At 39.1% G+C, this 19,355-nt stretch overlaps 1 protein-coding gene across 1 annotated transcript in view; it reads right to left on the reverse strand.

Moving 5' to 3' along the window:
- The window catches only part of LOC108784922 (dynein heavy chain 3, axonemal-like), an 899,093-nt gene that overhangs the window by 226,726 nt on the left and 653,012 nt on the right, over nucleotides 1-19,355 (reverse strand). The window contains exons 48-51 of the mRNA XM_018553871.1: nucleotides 18,741-18,879; nucleotides 12,423-12,613; nucleotides 11,911-12,006; nucleotides 1,660-1,851 (exon numbers count right to left, since the gene is read on the reverse strand). Of these exons, the coding sequence (XP_018409373.1) occupies nucleotides 1,660-1,851; nucleotides 11,911-12,006; nucleotides 12,423-12,613; nucleotides 18,741-18,879 (618 nt within the window). The remainder of the gene's footprint in view (nucleotides 1-1,659; nucleotides 1,852-11,910; nucleotides 12,007-12,422; nucleotides 12,614-18,740; nucleotides 18,880-19,355) is intronic.

Genomic DNA, 19,355 nt, shown 5'->3' on the forward strand with positions numbered 1-19,355 from the left:
CTGCAGCAAAAATTAATGTGTAATTACCTAAGGCATCTGAAATTAACAAAAATTTCGGATTTGTCAGAATCCCAAAACGAATTGACTTTTGGACTTGAATCCCAAAATAATGATAAATACATACCGAAATGCAGGCTCACATGTCTAAAGATAAGGCAACACCCTATTGATCATCTGTTCTTATTTACATAAAAGTGCTTTGGGGCTTTTGGATTGCCCAGGGCTGCTCAGCCTTTTCCATCAGCTATGAAACTAACGGATGGACTCAGCAACTTAATTTGTTATAGAGAATTCTAAGGCTATTTGTGATCCTAAATCCTCCCAACACTGTGTTATTATTGTCCCAGAATGTATACATCATTTTAAAAACATAAATAAGCATAAAAATGATATGTCTTCTTTATTTAGAAAAAACATATTGAAATAAGGTTATACAAGGCAGGTACTCTGACAGGCTATTGAAGAAACATGAAAAGAACCTGTAAATAAATAGGATAACAATAATGCAGACTGGAAAGAGACAAACATCTACAATTTTTTTAACCGACCAACAAATAGTAAGTAACCATTTGCTCATTCAGGTAAAGTTAAAGATTCCTAACTACACATTTTCAAAACATCTGCTTTTTTATTAGTGTCCCCCACATCCTCTGGCTTCCCATGTGTCACTTCCTCAAAACTTCCTGTTGGAAGTAACATGCAACTAACAGGCTTACTATTTATTAGTCACCATACCAGTTTAATCAGGAATTCATGTCCCATTATGCCTGGATTTACCTCCAAAACCACTGTGAATAATTTTCCTTATGAGGCGTGCATTTGGATTTTGTTGTTCTCCCGGACAGCCTGTATGTATTGGTGCAAGCACTGTATACACATCGCCATGTAGTCTGACGATATGAGCCTGCACGCAATAGTGGCTCTAAGGGAAAAGAGCATCCCTAACCCTGGAAACAAGAGCTACTGCTTAATGAGGCCACCTAATTGAGTAGTAAAACAGAACTTTTGAACATCTAAGAGCAATATAGACTGTAAATATTGCACTTAGAATTATAAATAGCAAAGAGAAGTTTTTACTTTATTTTCAATTTAGGATTGGCCAGCAACTGCATAGATAATTCGATATGCAGATAGAGCAGTACAGAAGATTTTTTTAAACCTTGACACTAGAAGACACTTGCATAAAAGGCACACAAAATTTATGGAAGAATCAGGACAAAAATAAAGCAGCAGATACAAATATAAACATAGATACCAATGGAAAGCTATCACCATACTGTACATTATATGCACATATTGCATTTAAATTATTTATATTTATAGAGGATATATAATATACATGTAGCACTTTGTCCAATTTTCCCTAAATTCAGCAGGAGTTTTCAAAATCATGTTGGAATCTTGAGTTTGTGAACACTGGTATTGATCACATTACTGGATACTAAAACTACTTGCAATATGGCATGTGGAGGCTGCGAGAGCCACTATTCCCAGCTGAAAAAATAATCAAATGTTATGCAGGCATGGATCTTTGGCAAGTGCTAAAAGTCTGTTAAGACTTTTCTAGCACTTGGTGATGTTTTACTGGATTCCCATATTAGTCTATTTCAGATAAATCATATTGTATCTACTGTATAACACCAGTAAATTCATAATCACCTGAAACCAGTCGATTGTGCAGCTGTTTACTAGAGATGTATAGTGACGAAGCTGATCACGGAAAGCTTTTCCTGTAGGACTAAAGGCCAGTACAATATGGAGGTTTCTTCTGATGCGGTCTTTGAATATCCTGTACAGATCAGATGTTGTATTTTCATTCTGAGTCTCAGTAGCTGGCAAAAGTTGACGCATCTGTTAAAATGAAAGAAAGGTTTAGCACCAACTGTTATTTTAGGTAGACTGGTATAAATCACAGCTTTTAACAAAAGTCACTGGGGCACAATTTACTAGCAATGTCAACATCATTGTACATTACATTTTGCCTTAAGAAATTATTTCATAGCAATATTTTTCCTCAAAATTAAGCTGCCAAAGGTGGGTTGATTTTTCTACAAAGGCTCCAAAATTAAGCTTTTCTCTGAATGACTGAAGCACTACTTGAAAACAGCAATATATTCCTTTATACTCAAATATTTTTTATGATGTGGTTGCTAATAGTTTTTACTTTGCACTGTTGCACAGAAGTGATCTTTTAGCATCTAACCTGATTTCCAGTTACACATGTGGTTTTAGAAAAGCCATGCTGTCTAGTGTTTAATAAATCTCCAGGCAGCAGGAACATTTTTTGTCCAAAAAATCATATTTTACTACCCCCTCCAACTTGAATGCTTTATGTATGCTTTATGTCTTACATACACAGTGAAAAGGATGTACCCTTCAGTGCATACTTAGAGCATGATTCTACATCTTAATGCCTTCAAGCACACTTTCTTTTTTGAGTGCCCCGGTACGAGAAATATTGAGGATTCTGGACATGGCAAACAGCAGTTTACCCCATTCTGCTCTCCTCAGCTCCCTATTGGCCAGAAGGTGTCATGGGCTCTCTCACTGGCCAAACCAGAGAGCTGAGAAAAGGGGTAGTCAGCAGTGCAAGCCTGAACTATCTGGTTGCACCAGATCTTAAGGGTACTGGGGTGCTACACTTGCTACATTACAAACTAAGATCTCTGGAACTAAAACTTAATTTTATTTTGAATCTTTAAACTACATAACCCTGGGCAAATCCAAGCATTCTCTCCATCACCTTGACCAAGTTTGGAGATAAACACTACTTCTGAATAAAAGACATACTGAGCAAGTTAAAGGGATATTATTTTAGAAAAAGTGAAAAAACACCGGCGCCAACACCCGCAACACTTTAAGCACACAAATTGTGAGGCAGCTCCCACTGGTCAGGGTTACCGGCATTCTAGAAGACATAAAACAAAAGGAGCGCCTCCATAGTGTAAAACAGTATTTAATGTAAAAAGGAAGACAGCTAGGACTGTAATTACAAACGATTATAGAACTCAGGCACGTAAGAACGGTGGGCTTCGCTGCCCATCTCTCCTGTTTCCTTTTTTTGCTGGCAGAAGCTAAAATGTTGAGTTATGCCGATATCCTCCTCCATGTTCAAATTTTCACAGGCAATGTGGCCTGTTGCGAATGCTGAGTGGATTTTTTGTGCCGGCCACCCATTGATGGGTTTCAGCTGGTGCAGTTTAGAGGAGCCTGCAGTGATGGACTGACAATTAGAGATTGGTTTTGCGGTCCCATGTGACCGGTTTAACGGACAACCATGATTGGTTGCCTTTTAAGACTTAAGAGCAGGGTAGAGAGGAGTTTTCCATAGGTTCTGATGAAGGGGGCGTGGCCCCTGAAGCGCATAAACCCGTGGAACACTTGGGGGCAGAAGACTCTTGTTTAATATCAACTTTCCAGACTGTCTTTGTTTGGGATTTCGTTCACCCATCGTTGCTACATGCCTGAGTACTAGAATCGTTTGTAAGTACAGTCCTAGCTGTCTTCCTTTTTTCATTAAATACTGTTTTACACTATGGAGGCGCTCCTTTTGTTTTCTTCTAGGATATTATTTTAGCTTGGGGAGGGAAGTGCAGAGAAATGTCATGAGGGTTGGGGACTTAGGTACAGGAGGTAATTGGAATGTTACCAACTAAGGTAGCTAAAGAGAATATGAAGTCTGGATTCATTATAAAGAATAGTATCTCAGGGGCAGTTTTTCATATTTTACAGTGGGATCCCAAGAGAAATAAAGATGTAAAAAATACAGTTACTCATAGCAAACTGATTTCAAATGACTAGTTGAGCATGCTCTCTGCACATCCTCATCACTCTTTGCATCTATTTCCTACTGCAGATTCAGGGTCCCTGTGCTTTTATTATGTATCATGGCTCCAGACTTAACTCCTATTACTCCCTTTGCAGCTAACATTCCCATTACCTCCTTTATCTGAAACTCCAAACCTCACAAGGAAAGGGGCACAGTTGCAATCTTTACTATCGCTGTTCTACTTCAGTAGTGTTTAAAAGGAAACTACTGATTAATTATTACATTTTAATGGGGCATAAAAACAGCTGAATCTGATACTACTGGTTACCTTTCCAGAAAACTAGGTAATTGCTGTAAATTGTTCTATTTGTCAAATGCAGCATTAGTAGTTATCATATTATTTTGATTATTGCTTGTGATCACATTTTAGTTTACTGACATAAGGTAAGGATGCTTTTTCATTAACTGCTATGGAAATGTAACCTATGCACCCTGTTCTTATGTCCAACTGAATTAGCCAGTTGCTTTGCGAAAGATGCTAAGCATCAACCTTCCCCTTACACACGAAGTTCAAAACATACAGGAACTACTTAATAAGAACTTTCACAAAAATTCCATCACCACAAAAAAGTCAAAAAATATTTGTGGCATTGTCATGACAACAGCCAGCTTACAATGCCTACCAATTTGTGCCCCTTTTTTCATACAAATTGCTTCTGTACTCCCTGGATATTACCAAACCCATTAACCTTCTATATGTAATAGTTGAATCATTTTCTCTCTTGGATGTGTATGGTACACATATGTGAGTATTTCAACTGCCCTGGGTTAATTTGGGCTTTTTGTCCAACCCTAACCCCTTAAGAAAGGTTGGGATAGTCCAGACAAAGGTGCTCCCAATATGCCTAAATATTGATAACCTAATGGAGTAGAACAGGATCACAGTTTTACAAAACAAGCATGCATTAAAAATAGATATGTGCAAGCTCTTTGAAATATCTAAGAAATACAAACATGTTCATTGTGGTGTCAAGTTCACTTTACAGTAACAACTTATTTAAGGTATCAACATGGGTTGTCATACCATTAACCCCTTCATGATGGGAGACGTACACTGTATGTCCCCGCCCAAATGACTGATCACATGCACTGTACATGATCAGCTATTTGGGGCTCTGTAATGCTGGTAACCACTGAGAATCAGCGGTTACTGTTCATTAATGGATGCCTCAGTATTGAGGCATCCATTAATGAAAGTGTTAAACCTTTTAAGACACCTGATCCCTTTTAGGAATTGGGTGTCTGACAGTGAGAGCAGAGTGGTATTTACAGCTCTTGCCATCACTGACAGTTGGCATAGATCGGGAAATCCCAATGTATACCAGCTTTTTTTCATAACATTTCAGCAATAGAAACATTTAGCTGCATGTTTCTATTTCAGAAACAATGTTGCAGGCTTCTGATTGTTGTGGGACTGATCAGTAGCCTTAGTGACATCTGAACATGAAATGCTAAAGCGTCAGTGTCACTAAGGTTATTATTGGCTGTTCTTAAGTTTGAAGCAGCCTAATAATAACCAAAAATTAATTAATTAAATTAGCAAACAGTAATAGTGAGATTAATTCACAATGACTGCTTGATATCATTAAAAAAATAAAATAACTATTTAAAAAATGTTTAAAAAAATTGTGAAAAGTGTAACAAAATAAAAAATAAATGTAACAAGTTAAAATGACATATTTAAATATATTTTTATACTATCATTAATATAAAACTTAACCCATTACAATGAAAATCTGCAGCTGAGCTGCAGATTTGTTTTTCACCCTAATTTGTTTTATTTAACCCCCTCATGACAGCAATATTCAAAGTATGTCGCTGTCAATAAGTGTGACACTTAAGGGTCTAGTCACTAAGCTGCCGTAGGCAGCCAAGTGAATGACCGACCTGAAGTGAAGTGAGCCGAACACTGTTCGGCTATTCACTTCAGGCTGGTATGGCTGATTTCAGCCGTATATTGGCTGAAATCAGCCGTACATCGGCTTGCTTCGCATGGCTTCGGGTCGGCCGAACATGCTCAGCATGTTCGGCTGACCCGAAGTGCAGAAGGAGTTCGACTCAGCCGATCCAACATCTGGATCGGCTGAGCCGAACCTCCGGCAGGCTACTCACTGCTGTTCGGCCTATTCTTATAGATGCCGAACAGCAGTGAGCGAATAGCCAAATGCCGCTGAACGGCATTGGTCTCGGCTGTTCTGCTCGGTCCCTCAGAGGGACCGAGCAGAACAGAAAAATTGTTAAAAAAGTTAAAAAAAGTCAATGGAAGGTAGACATTGAAACCCCCTGGAATTCTTTCTTCTTCTTTATGAAGGTTTAACTTTGGTACAATTTGCAACAGTAATGCCTAATTAGCATCAAATTATTACAGTACATATTAGGCAGCAAACACCAGGCAAGCATCACATATTCTTGTATGATCATGCTTTTAGAGACAGTTTTTTTATAAGTTCAGTTTGCAACCATGTTACACTTGTAGAATGTATTCACACTGTATTACAGTTAAACACTGAAGTGGAAATTCAAGCTACAAATTCTTTGCCAACGATATGAAGGTTAAAAGTTCATTTTACAGTTACTATAAAAATATACGGCCAACAGCTGATTCACACTTCTAGGATGCTTCCTTAAGACAACCACAGATCTCCATTTTAAAGTGTGAAACAACTGTTGGCAGGATGTTTTTAAGTTGGCTACAAGCAATGCACTTGTAAACTCTGACCATAAACCTATATCTGACCTAATATTTTGTTTAATTTCTACTGAATAATAAAACATCATGTTATCGAGTAAAAGAAAGCCTTTAACTAAAATCTTTCTTTTGCTTGTATATTTGAAGGATTAATGGGGTTAATCAATATGTTAAAGGACAGTGTGAAAAATACAAAACCTTTAAGCAACAAATCAGAAATAATCTCTCACTGTTCTAACTGCAGTAAACCAACTAGCTTTAGGTCACTGCTCAGTGCAAATGATTAACGTTTTGTGTACTGATTTCATAAATAAACACATTATTGTTATTAGAAAACTTAAAGCTGAAACCCATTGCCCAACCATTCCAGCTCTCTTTGCATTGACCATGACTTGCTAGGAAATTAGTTTGACTGCATTTATTGTGATATTCTTTAGTGTTCACCTAAAAAATCTAACAGACATCAAGAGAGAAAACCATCTGGAGAGACTTCTTAATTTAATTCCCCATCAAACTAAAGCTCTAACACTACCACAGGAACAGTGGTAGTGCTTGCACTGGCTGCTGAAATAAAAGAGAATGGATATAAAAAGGGCCATTGTTGATTTGTGGTGTAGTCTCTCCTGTCATGAGCTCTAGCATGGTCTTGTTTACTGCAAGGGGATAGATAGAAAGGTGTTTATGCAGCATAAGGGTAGTGCATATTCAGTAGACATGTGCACCAGCAAAAAATTTGTTTAGTTTAGTTTCGTTTTGATTTGGATTTTGCATTATTTCATTTTTTCGGATTTGGGTCCGAAATTAAATTCCTTTCATTTCGGAATTCGGATTCGGACGAAATTCGTTAGCGGTAGTCCGGTCGAAATTTCGTTTTTTGGACGAAATCTGTTGCAGCAAAATGACATTAGGAAAAAAAAACATTTATTTTTTTTAGTTTGCAGAAGATGAAAAAAAAAAGCGTGAGGTTCCCCCCCAATTCATACCAGACCTTTTGGTCTGGTAGGAATGTTAGGAGGGACCCCCTAATTTAAAACACAAAAAAAGTGCGTGGAGTTCCCCCCCAAATCCCCACCAGACCATATGAAAAGCATTATCACACCTCGGCTAACAGACCTGAATAGCATTCGGCATATCACGGACAGCATTGGGGAGCTCCCGAATGCTATGTAGTATTTGACAGCTGAGAATGTCAAATGGGCGGAGTGAGCCGTGACATCACGGCTCGCTCCTCCAGTCCACTTACTTTCGGGCTGAATGTCATTTTGCAGCCAGTTTTCGTCAGGGGTCGTGCATCGTGATTGACACTGGATTACATCGATGGAGCCATTTTTTTTTAATTAAAGGAATAGTCACAAATTGACTTTTACTAACTATACCCTTTAGTGAATGGGTAGGGGTACAAGTATCTCTTACTCATTCACAGGGGGGGCACGGTCCCTCAGAGGGACCGAGCAGAACAGAAAAATTGTTAAAAAAGTTAAAAAAAGTCAATGGAAGGTAGACATTGAAACCCCCTGGAATTCTTTCTTCTTCTTTATGAAGGTTTAACTTTGGTACAATTTGCAACAGTAATGCCTAATTAGCATCAAATTATTACAGTACATATTAGGCAGCAAACACCAGGCAAGCATCACATATTCTTGTATGATCATGCTTTTAGAGACAGTTTTTTTATAAGTTCAGTTTGCAACCATGTTACACTTGTAGAATGTATTCACACTGTATTACAGTTAAACACTGAAGTGGAAATTCAAGCTACAAATTCTTTGCCAACGATATGAAGGTTAAAAGTTCATTTTACAGTTACTATAAAAATATACGGCCAACAGCTGATTCACACTTCTAGGATGCTTCCTTAAGACAACCACAGATCTCCATTTTAAAGTGTGAAACAACTGTTGGCAGGATGTTTTTAAGTTGGCTACAAGCAATGCACTTGTAAACTCTGACCATAAACCTATATCTGACCTAATATTTTGTTTAATTTCTACTGAATAATAAAACATCATGTTATCGAGTAAAAGAAAGCCTTTAACTAAAATCTTTCTTTTGCTTGTATATTTGAAGGATTAATGGGGTTAATCAATATGTTAAAGGACAGTGTGAAAAATACAAAACCTTTAAGCAACAAATCAGAAATAATCTCTCACTGTTCTAACTGCAGTAAACCAACTAGCTTTAGGTCACTGCTCAGTGCAAATGATTAACGTTTTGTGTACTGATTTCATAAATAAACACATTATTGTTATTAGAAAACTTAAAGCTGAAACCCATTGCCCAACCATTCCAGCTCTCTTTGCATTGACCATGACTTGCTAGGAAATTAGTTTGACTGCATTTATTGTGATATTCTTTAGTGTTCACCTAAAAAATCTAACAGACATCAAGAGAGAAAACCATCTGGAGAGACTTCTTAATTTAATTCCCCATCAAACTAAAGCTCTAACACTACCACAGGAACAGTGGTAGTGCTTGCACTGGCTGCTGAAATAAAAGAGAATGGATATAAAAAGGGCCATTGTTGATTTGTGGTGTAGTCTCTCCTGTCATGAGCTCTAGCATGGTCTTGTTTACTGCAAGGGGATAGATAGAAAGGTGTTTATGCAGCATAAGGGTAGTGCATATTCAGTAGACATGTGCACCAGCAAAAAATTTGTTTAGTTTAGTTTCGTTTTGATTTGGATTTTGCATTATTTCATTTTTTCGGATTTGGGTCCGAAATTAAATTCCTTTCATTTCGGAATTCGGATTCGGACGAAATTCGTTAGCGGTAGTCCGGTCGAAATTTCGTTTTTTGGACGAAATCTGTTGCAGCAAAATGACATTAGGAAAAAAAAACATTTATTTTTTTTAGTTTGCAGAAGATGAAAAAAAAAAGCGTGAGGTTCCCCCCCAATTCATACCAGACCTTTTGGTCTGGTAGGAATGTTAGGAGGGACCCCCTAATTTAAAACACAAAAAAAGTGCGTGGAGTTCCCCCCCAAATCCCCACCAGACCATATGAAAAGCATTATCACACCTCGGCTAACAGACCTGAATAGCATTCGGCATATCACGGACAGCATTGGGGAGCTCCCGAATGCTATGTAGTATTTGACAGCTGAGAATGTCAAATGGGCGGAGTGAGCCGTGACATCACGGCTCGCTCCTCCAGTCCACTTACTTTCGGGCTGAATGTCATTTTGCAGCCAGTTTTCGTCAGGGGTCGTGCATCGTGATTGACACTGGATTACATCGATGGAGCCATTTTTTTTTAATTAAAGGAATAGTCACAAATTGACTTTTACTAACTATACCCTTTAGTGAATGGGTAGGGGTACAAGTATCTCTTACTCATTCACAGGGGGGGCGGCATCTGGGTGCCCCCTTATTTAAAGGGGTACCCAGATCCAAATAAGCCCCCTTGCCCGCAGACCCCCATAGCCACCAGGTCAGGGTTGTGGGGAAGAGGCCCTTGTCTCAATCAGTGTGGGGACACCCTCCCAATGCCGAGGGCACGTGGCCTGGTAAGGTGCAGGGAGGGCGCTTGATCATCCCCCCTTTCCTCCCCTGCCAGGCCGGTGTTTGGATCAAGGGTCTGGTAGGACTGTTAGGGTGGACCTCACATTTGTTTCCCCATTTTTGGGGGCTGGGGTTCCCCCTTAAAATTCCTACCAGACCTAAAGGGTCTGGTAGGGAATTTGGGGGGAACCCCCCACACAACTTTTTTGTGTGTTTTAACTTGGGGGGCGGGGGTCCCTCTTAACATTCCTACTAGACCTAAAGGGTCTGGTATGAATTGGGGGGGGAACCTCACGCTTTTTTTTTTCATCTTCTGCAAACTAAAAAAAAAATAAAAATGTTTTCCTAAGGTCATTTTGCCAAAAATGAGATTTCAACCGGACTACCGCTTACGGATTTCAGGAAATCGGGAATTCGGATTCATTTGCATTCGTTTTAGCTGCAATTCGTATTTCAGGGACATCCGAATCTCTGAATTTCCGAAATTTCATCCGAATTTATTTTCGGAACGAAACGAATCGCACATGTCCAATATTGAGGAGTTAAGGATAAGACACCACTAACTGTAGACATAACTGTAGGCATAGCAGATCATGGAACTGCTATGGGACCCACAAGAACAGTGCTTTCTGGCTAGACAGTGATATCTGCAGGTTGCCTAGCATTTGACAGTTTGGATGAAATCAATGTATATAAAGTTTGGGAACCTGTAGAAACAGTTTGTTATGAAAACACAAGGGGTTATTCACAAAGCTGCCGAAGGCAGCCAAGTGAATAACCAACCTGAAGTGAATGCTGTTCGGCTATTCACTTCAGGCTTATACTGCTGATTTCAGCAGTACATCGGCTGAAATCAGCCATACACCGGCTTGCTTCGGCTGGCTTCGGTTCGGCCGAACATGTTTGGCAGAGCCAAAGTGCAGAAGGAGTTCGACTCAGCCGATCCAACATCTGGACCAGCTGAACTGAACCTCCGGCTGACGTTTGGCCTATTCTCATGGGGGCCGAACAGCAGTGAGCAAGTAGCCAGCATTCGGCTCAGCTATTCTGCTATACTGTTTCCTATAGGCTGTGACCTGCTGGAGTCCTCTAGCAGGTCCCGGGCCAATGAATAACAACTGGGCGGAGCCAGCCATGATGTCATGGCCAGCTCCGCTAAGTTGTCATTGTTTAATTACAGTTTAGCATCCCCAGGTAACCTGGGGACGCTGATCTGTCATTGCAACCAGGTGGAGCCAGCTGTGAGATCAAGGCTGGCTCCCCCCAGCTGTCAGTTGCAAGGCTTTCGGCCCGTTCAGCCCGCTTTGGGTTTCACTTCGACTCTGTCGAGCTGAAGCATATGCCTTCGGCTTGGCCAGCTTCGGGAGCTGTAGTTAAATGGCCAGTAGCTTTGCCAGCTTCGGGAGCTATAGTGAATAACCCGTACAGCAGCCCTTCGGTGGCTGAAGCTAGCCAAAGGATCAGCCGGAGCTCCGGCTGATCCTTCGGCTAGCTTTGTGAATAACCCTCTTGTTTTGTATTTAGAAATGAATATGAAAAGGGGATTAAAGAGACAAGAGATCATTAATGCTTTTGCTATGGGTTTCCCTCATAAATTGTTATAGCCAGGAACCACACAGGAATAACATTAGAAATGGTAAAATCAGTCATCAGTGTAAGTAGCTACATTGTATTTCATACTGAACATTAACTAAATCAATACACATAAAAAAATAAAAAAGACATTATAGCAGGTAGTGGTTCCAATGTAACTGAAAACAGATCTTTCTTTTGTCCTTTTTTTTGCCTAGACTACAGTAAGTCGCTTGTATCGTAAAATAATTCTGATGCCTCCTCCCACCCTCTCAGTCTGCAAGCACCTCTGACGGGAGAACAATAAAAGAAAGATGACCTTTTCCATGACTTCCAGTTTTTCTTCATTATTAAACAGGGTAGGAACATCACCAGTGCTCAGGATCATGTTGATGTCTTCCAAAAATGACTCATCCTATTGCAAGTAAGAAAATTGCTCATTTACAATTCAAATAATAAAAGTATGTCCTAAAACTCCTTTCACTATTAATTTATTTCTTACATTTTTGTAGTCAAGTTATTTGCCAAACAGATTTATAGTTTGAAGCCCCATCTTTCTTCATCTACCTTAACAAGCATTCATAAAACTACTATCATTTTCATAATGTGCATTTTGAGAACTAAAACAGGCAATTTACTGAGCAGATTTACACAGCATTTGGTATTACAGTTCTATAGCAGAAGTATCCCTCCGTTTCTAAGTGGCTATTATTACTGCCTGCATAACAAGGGATTTATTATTTTTATCTCTCTCACACTCTGACTAGTTGCTGGATACAGTTCTAAAATATATATTTTTTTCTGGTTTATATTAACGTTGTGTTGCTCTACCTTTATTTGATGCTCAGCAAACAGAAACACAGTTGGAGTCCCATTTTGTCCAGCAGCTCGCAGCACCTTTTTCAGATCGTCCCTCCATTCACTGACTGTGTATGATTTCTGAATACTAAATTGATGGAGCTCAATATCTGCCATGAATGCAGCCAGCTTTGTGACTGACTGCCGTCCAGTCCCCCCAATTCCTGTTCATATAAGAGGAAAGATTTATAAGGGTTTTGTCATTTTCACTCTGTTGTATAAAATGTAAGCAGGATGCATTGTTTTGTACAGTGATAGATAGATAGATAGATAGATAGATAGATAGTATCTATCTATCTGTATATACAAATATACATATATATACGTAGTATTGCAGTGTGCAATGATACTGTTCTTATTGGACTAACAAAATATATAAAAGATAAGCTTTCAAGAGTGAGCCTCTCTTCTTCAGTTCAGAAGCAATACTGATCAACATGACAGTTTGTCAGTTAAGGCAAGAGAACACCAAATATATATGTGTGTGTGTGTGTGTGTGTGTGTGTGTGTGTGTGTGTATGCACACATACAGTGGGTAAATACAGTGGGTCTACACTCCCCTGTAAAAATGCCAATTTTTTTTAGATTTTTTTTGTACACTGCTCCTGACTGATACCTTCCAACAATGAGATCCCTTTGATGCTTCGTAAGCTCTTTGGAGACCATGGCTTTGCTGCAAGAGTCAACTGAGTAAATGTCAGAAAATCCTACTAGAACAGCTGAACTTTATGTGGGCCTAATCAAAGTCACATTAATTTATGGCAGGTGTGTACTGAGTACTATTTAACATCAGTTTGAATGTGATTGGTTAATTTTGAACACAACCACATCCCTATGTATATATCCCTATATATATATGGGGTGCTATTTAAATGAATGGCAACGCAATGCACCTCCCGCACCAGAACATGTGATAGGTGCTATTACGTGGTACAGTGTATTAATCGCACAGGAATGTGCAATTAACGCACTCCACTAGTATAACTAGGCCCTCAAAAACACTGACATACACACACACAACCACAGACAGTGGGTTTGGTATACTAAAGGCAAATAGGCTGTTCACATTGTAAGAGAATTTGCACTTTGCAGGGAATGTTTCCTTTAGCTTGTTTAATGTCCTGAAATTGCACTTTGCAAAGAAAATCAAACATTTGCAAGGAAAATTTAAAAAAAAAACAGTATTTTTGCTTGCACATGATTGGGTGATGGGAGTCAACAGAACTTCCCCTCATTCACTAAACTAAGGTGAAACTTCCCATGTAAAGTGCAAATTCCCTTTGAATGTGAACAGCTTATTTCCCTTTAGTAAATCAACCCCACAATCTCACACACTCACAGACATTCACACACTCCCAAAAAAATAGTTTTCTTTTTTTAAGATCCATCCAAATGTACATTGCTTGTAAAGCTCCCTTGCACATGAGGTGCTGGGAACCAGAATGTGACATTGCTCTGGTCCAGGCACCTGTACAGGGCATGCGAGGGTGCTGTAAACAATGCATGTATGGATTGAGCTCCCTCGCGGTCATACCACTAGCCCACCCCACCCAAGATGACAATTAGTGCTGGGCAGCATATTTTGACTGGCTGTTCAATGAGAGAATTGACAGAGCTGCGCAAGGGGGTGGCTGAGGGGGGTCTCTCACCTACCACAGTGGAATGCATGCGGCAACCCACGGAACACAGGGTTTCAACCTACTTTTGGTCCGTGACCCACCATTTTAGAACCAAGGGTTTACACTGTCTTTAGAAAGAAGGGACTGCCTACAGCAAGATCTTCATCATCCCTTACAGTAATAGCATAACAGAAGTAGCAGTAGTATAATGTCAAAGAAAATTGTAATCAACTTCCTGACATGTTCAAAGTCTTCATTTTGAATAGTATTGGAATTCTAAAGTTACTGAAAAAAAAACCTGGCATCATGCAAAGATATTATAGACCCTACTGTGTTATGAAAGAAGAACAGTGAGAAGCAAATAAAATGAAAGCCGAATTAACCAGTTGACATCCGCGGTGTTAAACCCCCTTCCCATCCAGGCCATTTTTCAGTATTCAGCGCTGCGGTACTTTGACTGACATTTATTCAAAAATAACATACTGTATGTAAAGGTCAGTATAAGCAGATTTGCATTTTTAGATAAACTCTGCCACTTGAGGGAAAAATCATACATTATAGCTGAATCATATAATCAGATGTGAATAAATACAAGATCAGTAAAGCAGTTCATGAATTGGAGAATTGTTGTACAATTTGAATTCATGTACTTAAGTGATGGACTCCCATTTAATCAGTTACAAATAAAAATTCAAGTTAGAGTCATTTCCTGTTACCAGCACTTCTGTGATAAAATCCTCAAGTTATTAATATATTTAGTTTTCCCAAACTGAACTAACACATAACTACTTACTTTTAATCATATTTTTTTTCTATATTACCATTGATGAAGTGTTGCAAGTGCCTTCATTTACAGTAGAGATTTGTATATTCAGTACTTTTGTAAGAATGTTACTCATTACCAAAAACATCACCTTTGCTTATTGCATGGTAGTTATTTGTCTTTGCATCATTTTTTTTTCTTGCCAAAAATAACCACTCATATATGGAATACAGTCATTAAAATATACAGAATTGCTGATCGAAACAACTTGGTTGAAATTGTTAAAGTCACCTGGGAGTTACAAAATAAATGTATCAGACTTTTGGAAAAGAATCAGTAAACGTGTACAGCTACAGAAACCATCTCACAGAGCATCTCTTGCTGGACTGCAATATAAGTTGCCTAAATTGACTATAGTACTATTTACCCTTGGGATTTCTTGTGCCTGCCAAGGTCAACTGCTAAACTGATGCTAAAGTCACTGCAGAAAATGGACTTAAAACTACTTTAGAGAATGCATTGTAAGAATGACTACTAAGTTATTTGTAATTACTGTTTACTATTTGTCACTTATAATTTAATCATTCCAAAAATCTATACAAAGACTTTTTGGTTGGTTGAAATCATAGATATTAAATGTACATCAGTCTCTCCCCAACATGCCTGCTTATTTCTATATTTACACAAGGTAACTGAGATTATAATAGTAATATAGTCCACAGAGACTGCATAAAGCCACATCCTCTAGGAAGTGCACTATGAAATTAATTGGAGAGACATTTATTTAAAAAAAGCCATTAACCTCTTGCCGTCCGCCCGTAGTAAAAAAACGGACGGACGGCACTGCTACATCTGCGGGTTGCCGTCTCCAGACGGCAATTTTTTTCTGCTCGCGCGCGCCCCCTAGCGGGCACGCACGGGCAGAAAAGACCCGACCGTTGCACACACCCGTTACCGGGTGTTTCACATATAGGCGATCAGCGGGTCCATAGCCCGCCAATCGCCTATATGTGCTCGTTCGCACATATAGGTGCCCCCTCACCTTGATTCCCGGGATCCGCTGCCCCATCTTGGATCCCGGGACTGGCTCCGAGGGCGTCAGGAGGAGGAGGACGGGAGATCAGCTCCTTGCTGATCTCCGTCCGGGCTGTGAATGCAGAAGTGATGTGTATTACATCACTTCCGCATTCACCTGTCAGTCATCTGGCGAGAGAAGAAGCTGATAAAGCAGATCTCTGCTTTATCAGCTTCTTTTGGGGTCCATAGGTGATATTAGGGGTCCTAGAGACCCCTAATATCTCCATAAAGAGGACCTGTCAGTGTGCCTTTGCTATTATATAGGGGGTTGTTATCCCCCTATATAATAGCAATAACAATAAGTGCAAAAAAAAAAATATAAATAAAAAAAAAGAAAAGTAACACATAAAAAAATAAAATAAAATAAAAGCCACATATAAAAAAAGGGGAAAAAACCCCCCCAAAATGTTTAACTCCCCCACCCCCACGTTTACGCGCCTATAAACGTAAATACGCGTCCGGTGCCCCAGCGCGCAAAAATTACAATTGCGCTACACGTTACATATCGCCGCGAACGTCGCAGTGAGAGCAATCATTTTAGGGCCATCAATCACTGATAACACTAAACTGATGAGCGGTAACAGCTTTTAAAGCGTCGCCTATGGCCAATTTTGGGTATTATCGTTTTTTGAGGTTTCGCGCGCGCACGCAATTTTAAGGCTTGACATGTTTAGTGTCTTTTTACCCAACGTGACCCCATCTTTTATATTTTACCAAAAAATTGGGTAATAATAAATGTTTTATCATTTAATATAGGGGAAACTGTTTTTTTTTTTAAATTTCGGTAATTTTTCCTTAATATAGTAAAAAAATAAAACCCCCAGTGGTGAATAAATACCACCAAAAGAAAGCTCTATCTGTCCCCAAAAAAGGGTATAAAATTCATTTCAGTACAGCGCTGCATGACGGAATAAATGTCAGTCAAAGTACCGCAGCGCTGAATACTGAAAAATGGCCTGGATGGGAAGGGGGTTTAACACCACGGATGTCAACTGGTTAACTCAGGTAATTAAATAAAAAAAATTCCATAATGTGTGTGTCATGATATGATCTGATATAGTGAATTTTGTACTGTACAAATGTAAACAGAACAGAGCATATAAAGGTATGTGCAGGTACGGTTCAGTGTCTACACTGCAGTGCTAAAGCCTGTTCAGAACTCTTGGGCATCTATTTTAAAAAAATGCATAGCTATTCATAGAGCAAAGTTGCAGGTACTTTTGTTCTGTGTAAATTTACCAGCATTAGCATATTAGTTTTAGGTATTTATGTGCAAAATGTATAAAGCTGTGGCTGCTGTAAGAATGTGTCAAAGTCAAATGTTCTGAACCTATTTTCTCTTAGTATTGAATGGTCTTTGGGTATATTCTGTTGAGATTGAGGGGTCTATTCACAAAGCTGCCGTAGGCAGCTGAGTGACTAACCGACCCGAAGTGAAGTGAGCTGAATGCTGTTCGGCTATTCACTTCAGGCTGGTACGGTTGATTCCAGCCGTATATTGGCTTCAGCTGGTTTCGGGTCGGCCGAACATGCTCAGCATGTTCAGCGGACTCGAAGAGCAGAAGGAGTTCGACTCAGCCGTTCCAACGTCTCATAGATGCCAAACAGCAGTGAGTGAATAGCCGAATGCCGCCTTTTGAAGCTCTGCAACTGATATACTTGTGCTCTTACAATTTTAAGACACTGCTAAATAGCATATCTGTCCAAACTCTTGCAGTGTTATATTTTAAAACACCTGACATTCACAATGCCACAGAGCACAAAGAATTAATACATAAAAATGAATAGTTACATTTCCTGGTGCTTTCTTGACTGCTACAGAACTCTTGGCAGAAATAATGTTGACTCTTGCAGTAGGGCTATCGCTGCATTGCAAGGGTTTAGTGCTCATTTTCATCTAGGCATGAAAATAAAAAGATATATTCACCTGAACCTCGGAGCTGCTAGACCAGTCCCTGCAGCCTCTCTCACCCTCCACTCCAATGATGGAATGTCCCTTGGCATCCTCACATCCTATACACTGTATTGGACATGATGACTCATGGGACCTTAACCCCTTAAAACGGAATAATTATACAGCAAGAATGACTGCTGTTATGCTGCTGGCAATGTAGCGATAGTATGGTGTGTGTTAGCTAAAGCTACACCCTTTTTGAAATATATAGGGATTGTTGTACTCAAGGCAAAGGCAGAAAAAAAAGGAAAAAGGCAGTTCACTTTGCAAGGAAGTTTTCGTTTGCAAAGGAATTTTCCCTTAGCCCTTAGCATAATGAATGAGGTGAAGCTCTGCTGACTTCCATCATCCAACCATGTGCAAGCAAAAAAACGGTTTCAATATTCCTCTTACACATGATTGTATATTCTGTGCCAAGTGAATATTCACCACATTTACTAAACTAAGGAAAAACACCCTTGCAAAGTGAAAATATCCTTCAAAGTAAACAGCCTAGTTCCTTTTGTAAATTAACCCTATGGTGCTGTATAGATGCAGACATATACATACTAGATCATATGTTATTAAGTTGTGAGATGCATTGCTTTAATTCATGCAAACATACAGTCATACCAATTTTAAATATCTTTTTTACATCTTAGAAAATAATATAAACCAGGGACAGGCAAACTCCAGCCCTCCAGCGGATATGGAACTACAGATCTCATTAGGCATTCCAAGACTGACAATCGCAGGCATGACTCATAGGGGCAGATGCATGGTGAGCTTTGTAGTTTCCCCACAGCTGAAGGGCCTGAGTTTGCCTACCCCTGGTATAAACAATATGTATAGCATACATTTACAAAAAGTAGACTAATTATATTAAGGTAGTTTCTTACCAATCAGCAGAGCATGCCCACATGGGAGTTTTAGAACTCTGCTTATTCTAGAAATGTGCTCTGTTGCAAAATGGAACATTACTAGATTCATTGGGGTCTTGCTGCTTGCATTGTACTGGTGTAAGTATCGCTGCATGCACTAAGAAAACAAAAAGACAAAACTTTTCTTTTAAAAAGTGACAGTGTAAAAAAAAATCACATTTTTCACCAACTGTGTATTCTGGAGATATTGATATAAGATTTATATGAACACTTTTATCTGACTCCTTAGTGGAAGGTTTCCCCCATTTTTCAACTACCAATCATTCTCCACATTGTAATAGGAAAAGTAATGGTGTTTTTTAGCCTGGAACAATCTTTGAAAGTGTCTCACCATAAATACAAATCTTATAACAGGAATTCCTAAGATTTGAATGCAAGCTTAGTGCAAACTTTGGAAAAAACAGGGAGCCCTTCGCATGAGCAGAAAATGAGATTTCTGAGTACATGTTATTATGGTTGTAGATTGAAATGGAAAGATTATTTTAAAAATAACATAAAAAGTTGATAGATGATATATGATATTGCAGTCTGGTTAAAAAAAATAAACAAACAAATATGGGGACTGTGGTGCTA

This window comes from Nanorana parkeri, unplaced genomic scaffold, assembly GCF_000935625.1.
Source record: "Nanorana parkeri isolate BGI_ZX_2015 unplaced genomic scaffold, ASM93562v1 scaffold132, whole genome shotgun sequence".
Taxonomy (NCBI): domain Eukaryota; kingdom Metazoa; phylum Chordata; class Amphibia; order Anura; family Dicroglossidae; genus Nanorana; species Nanorana parkeri.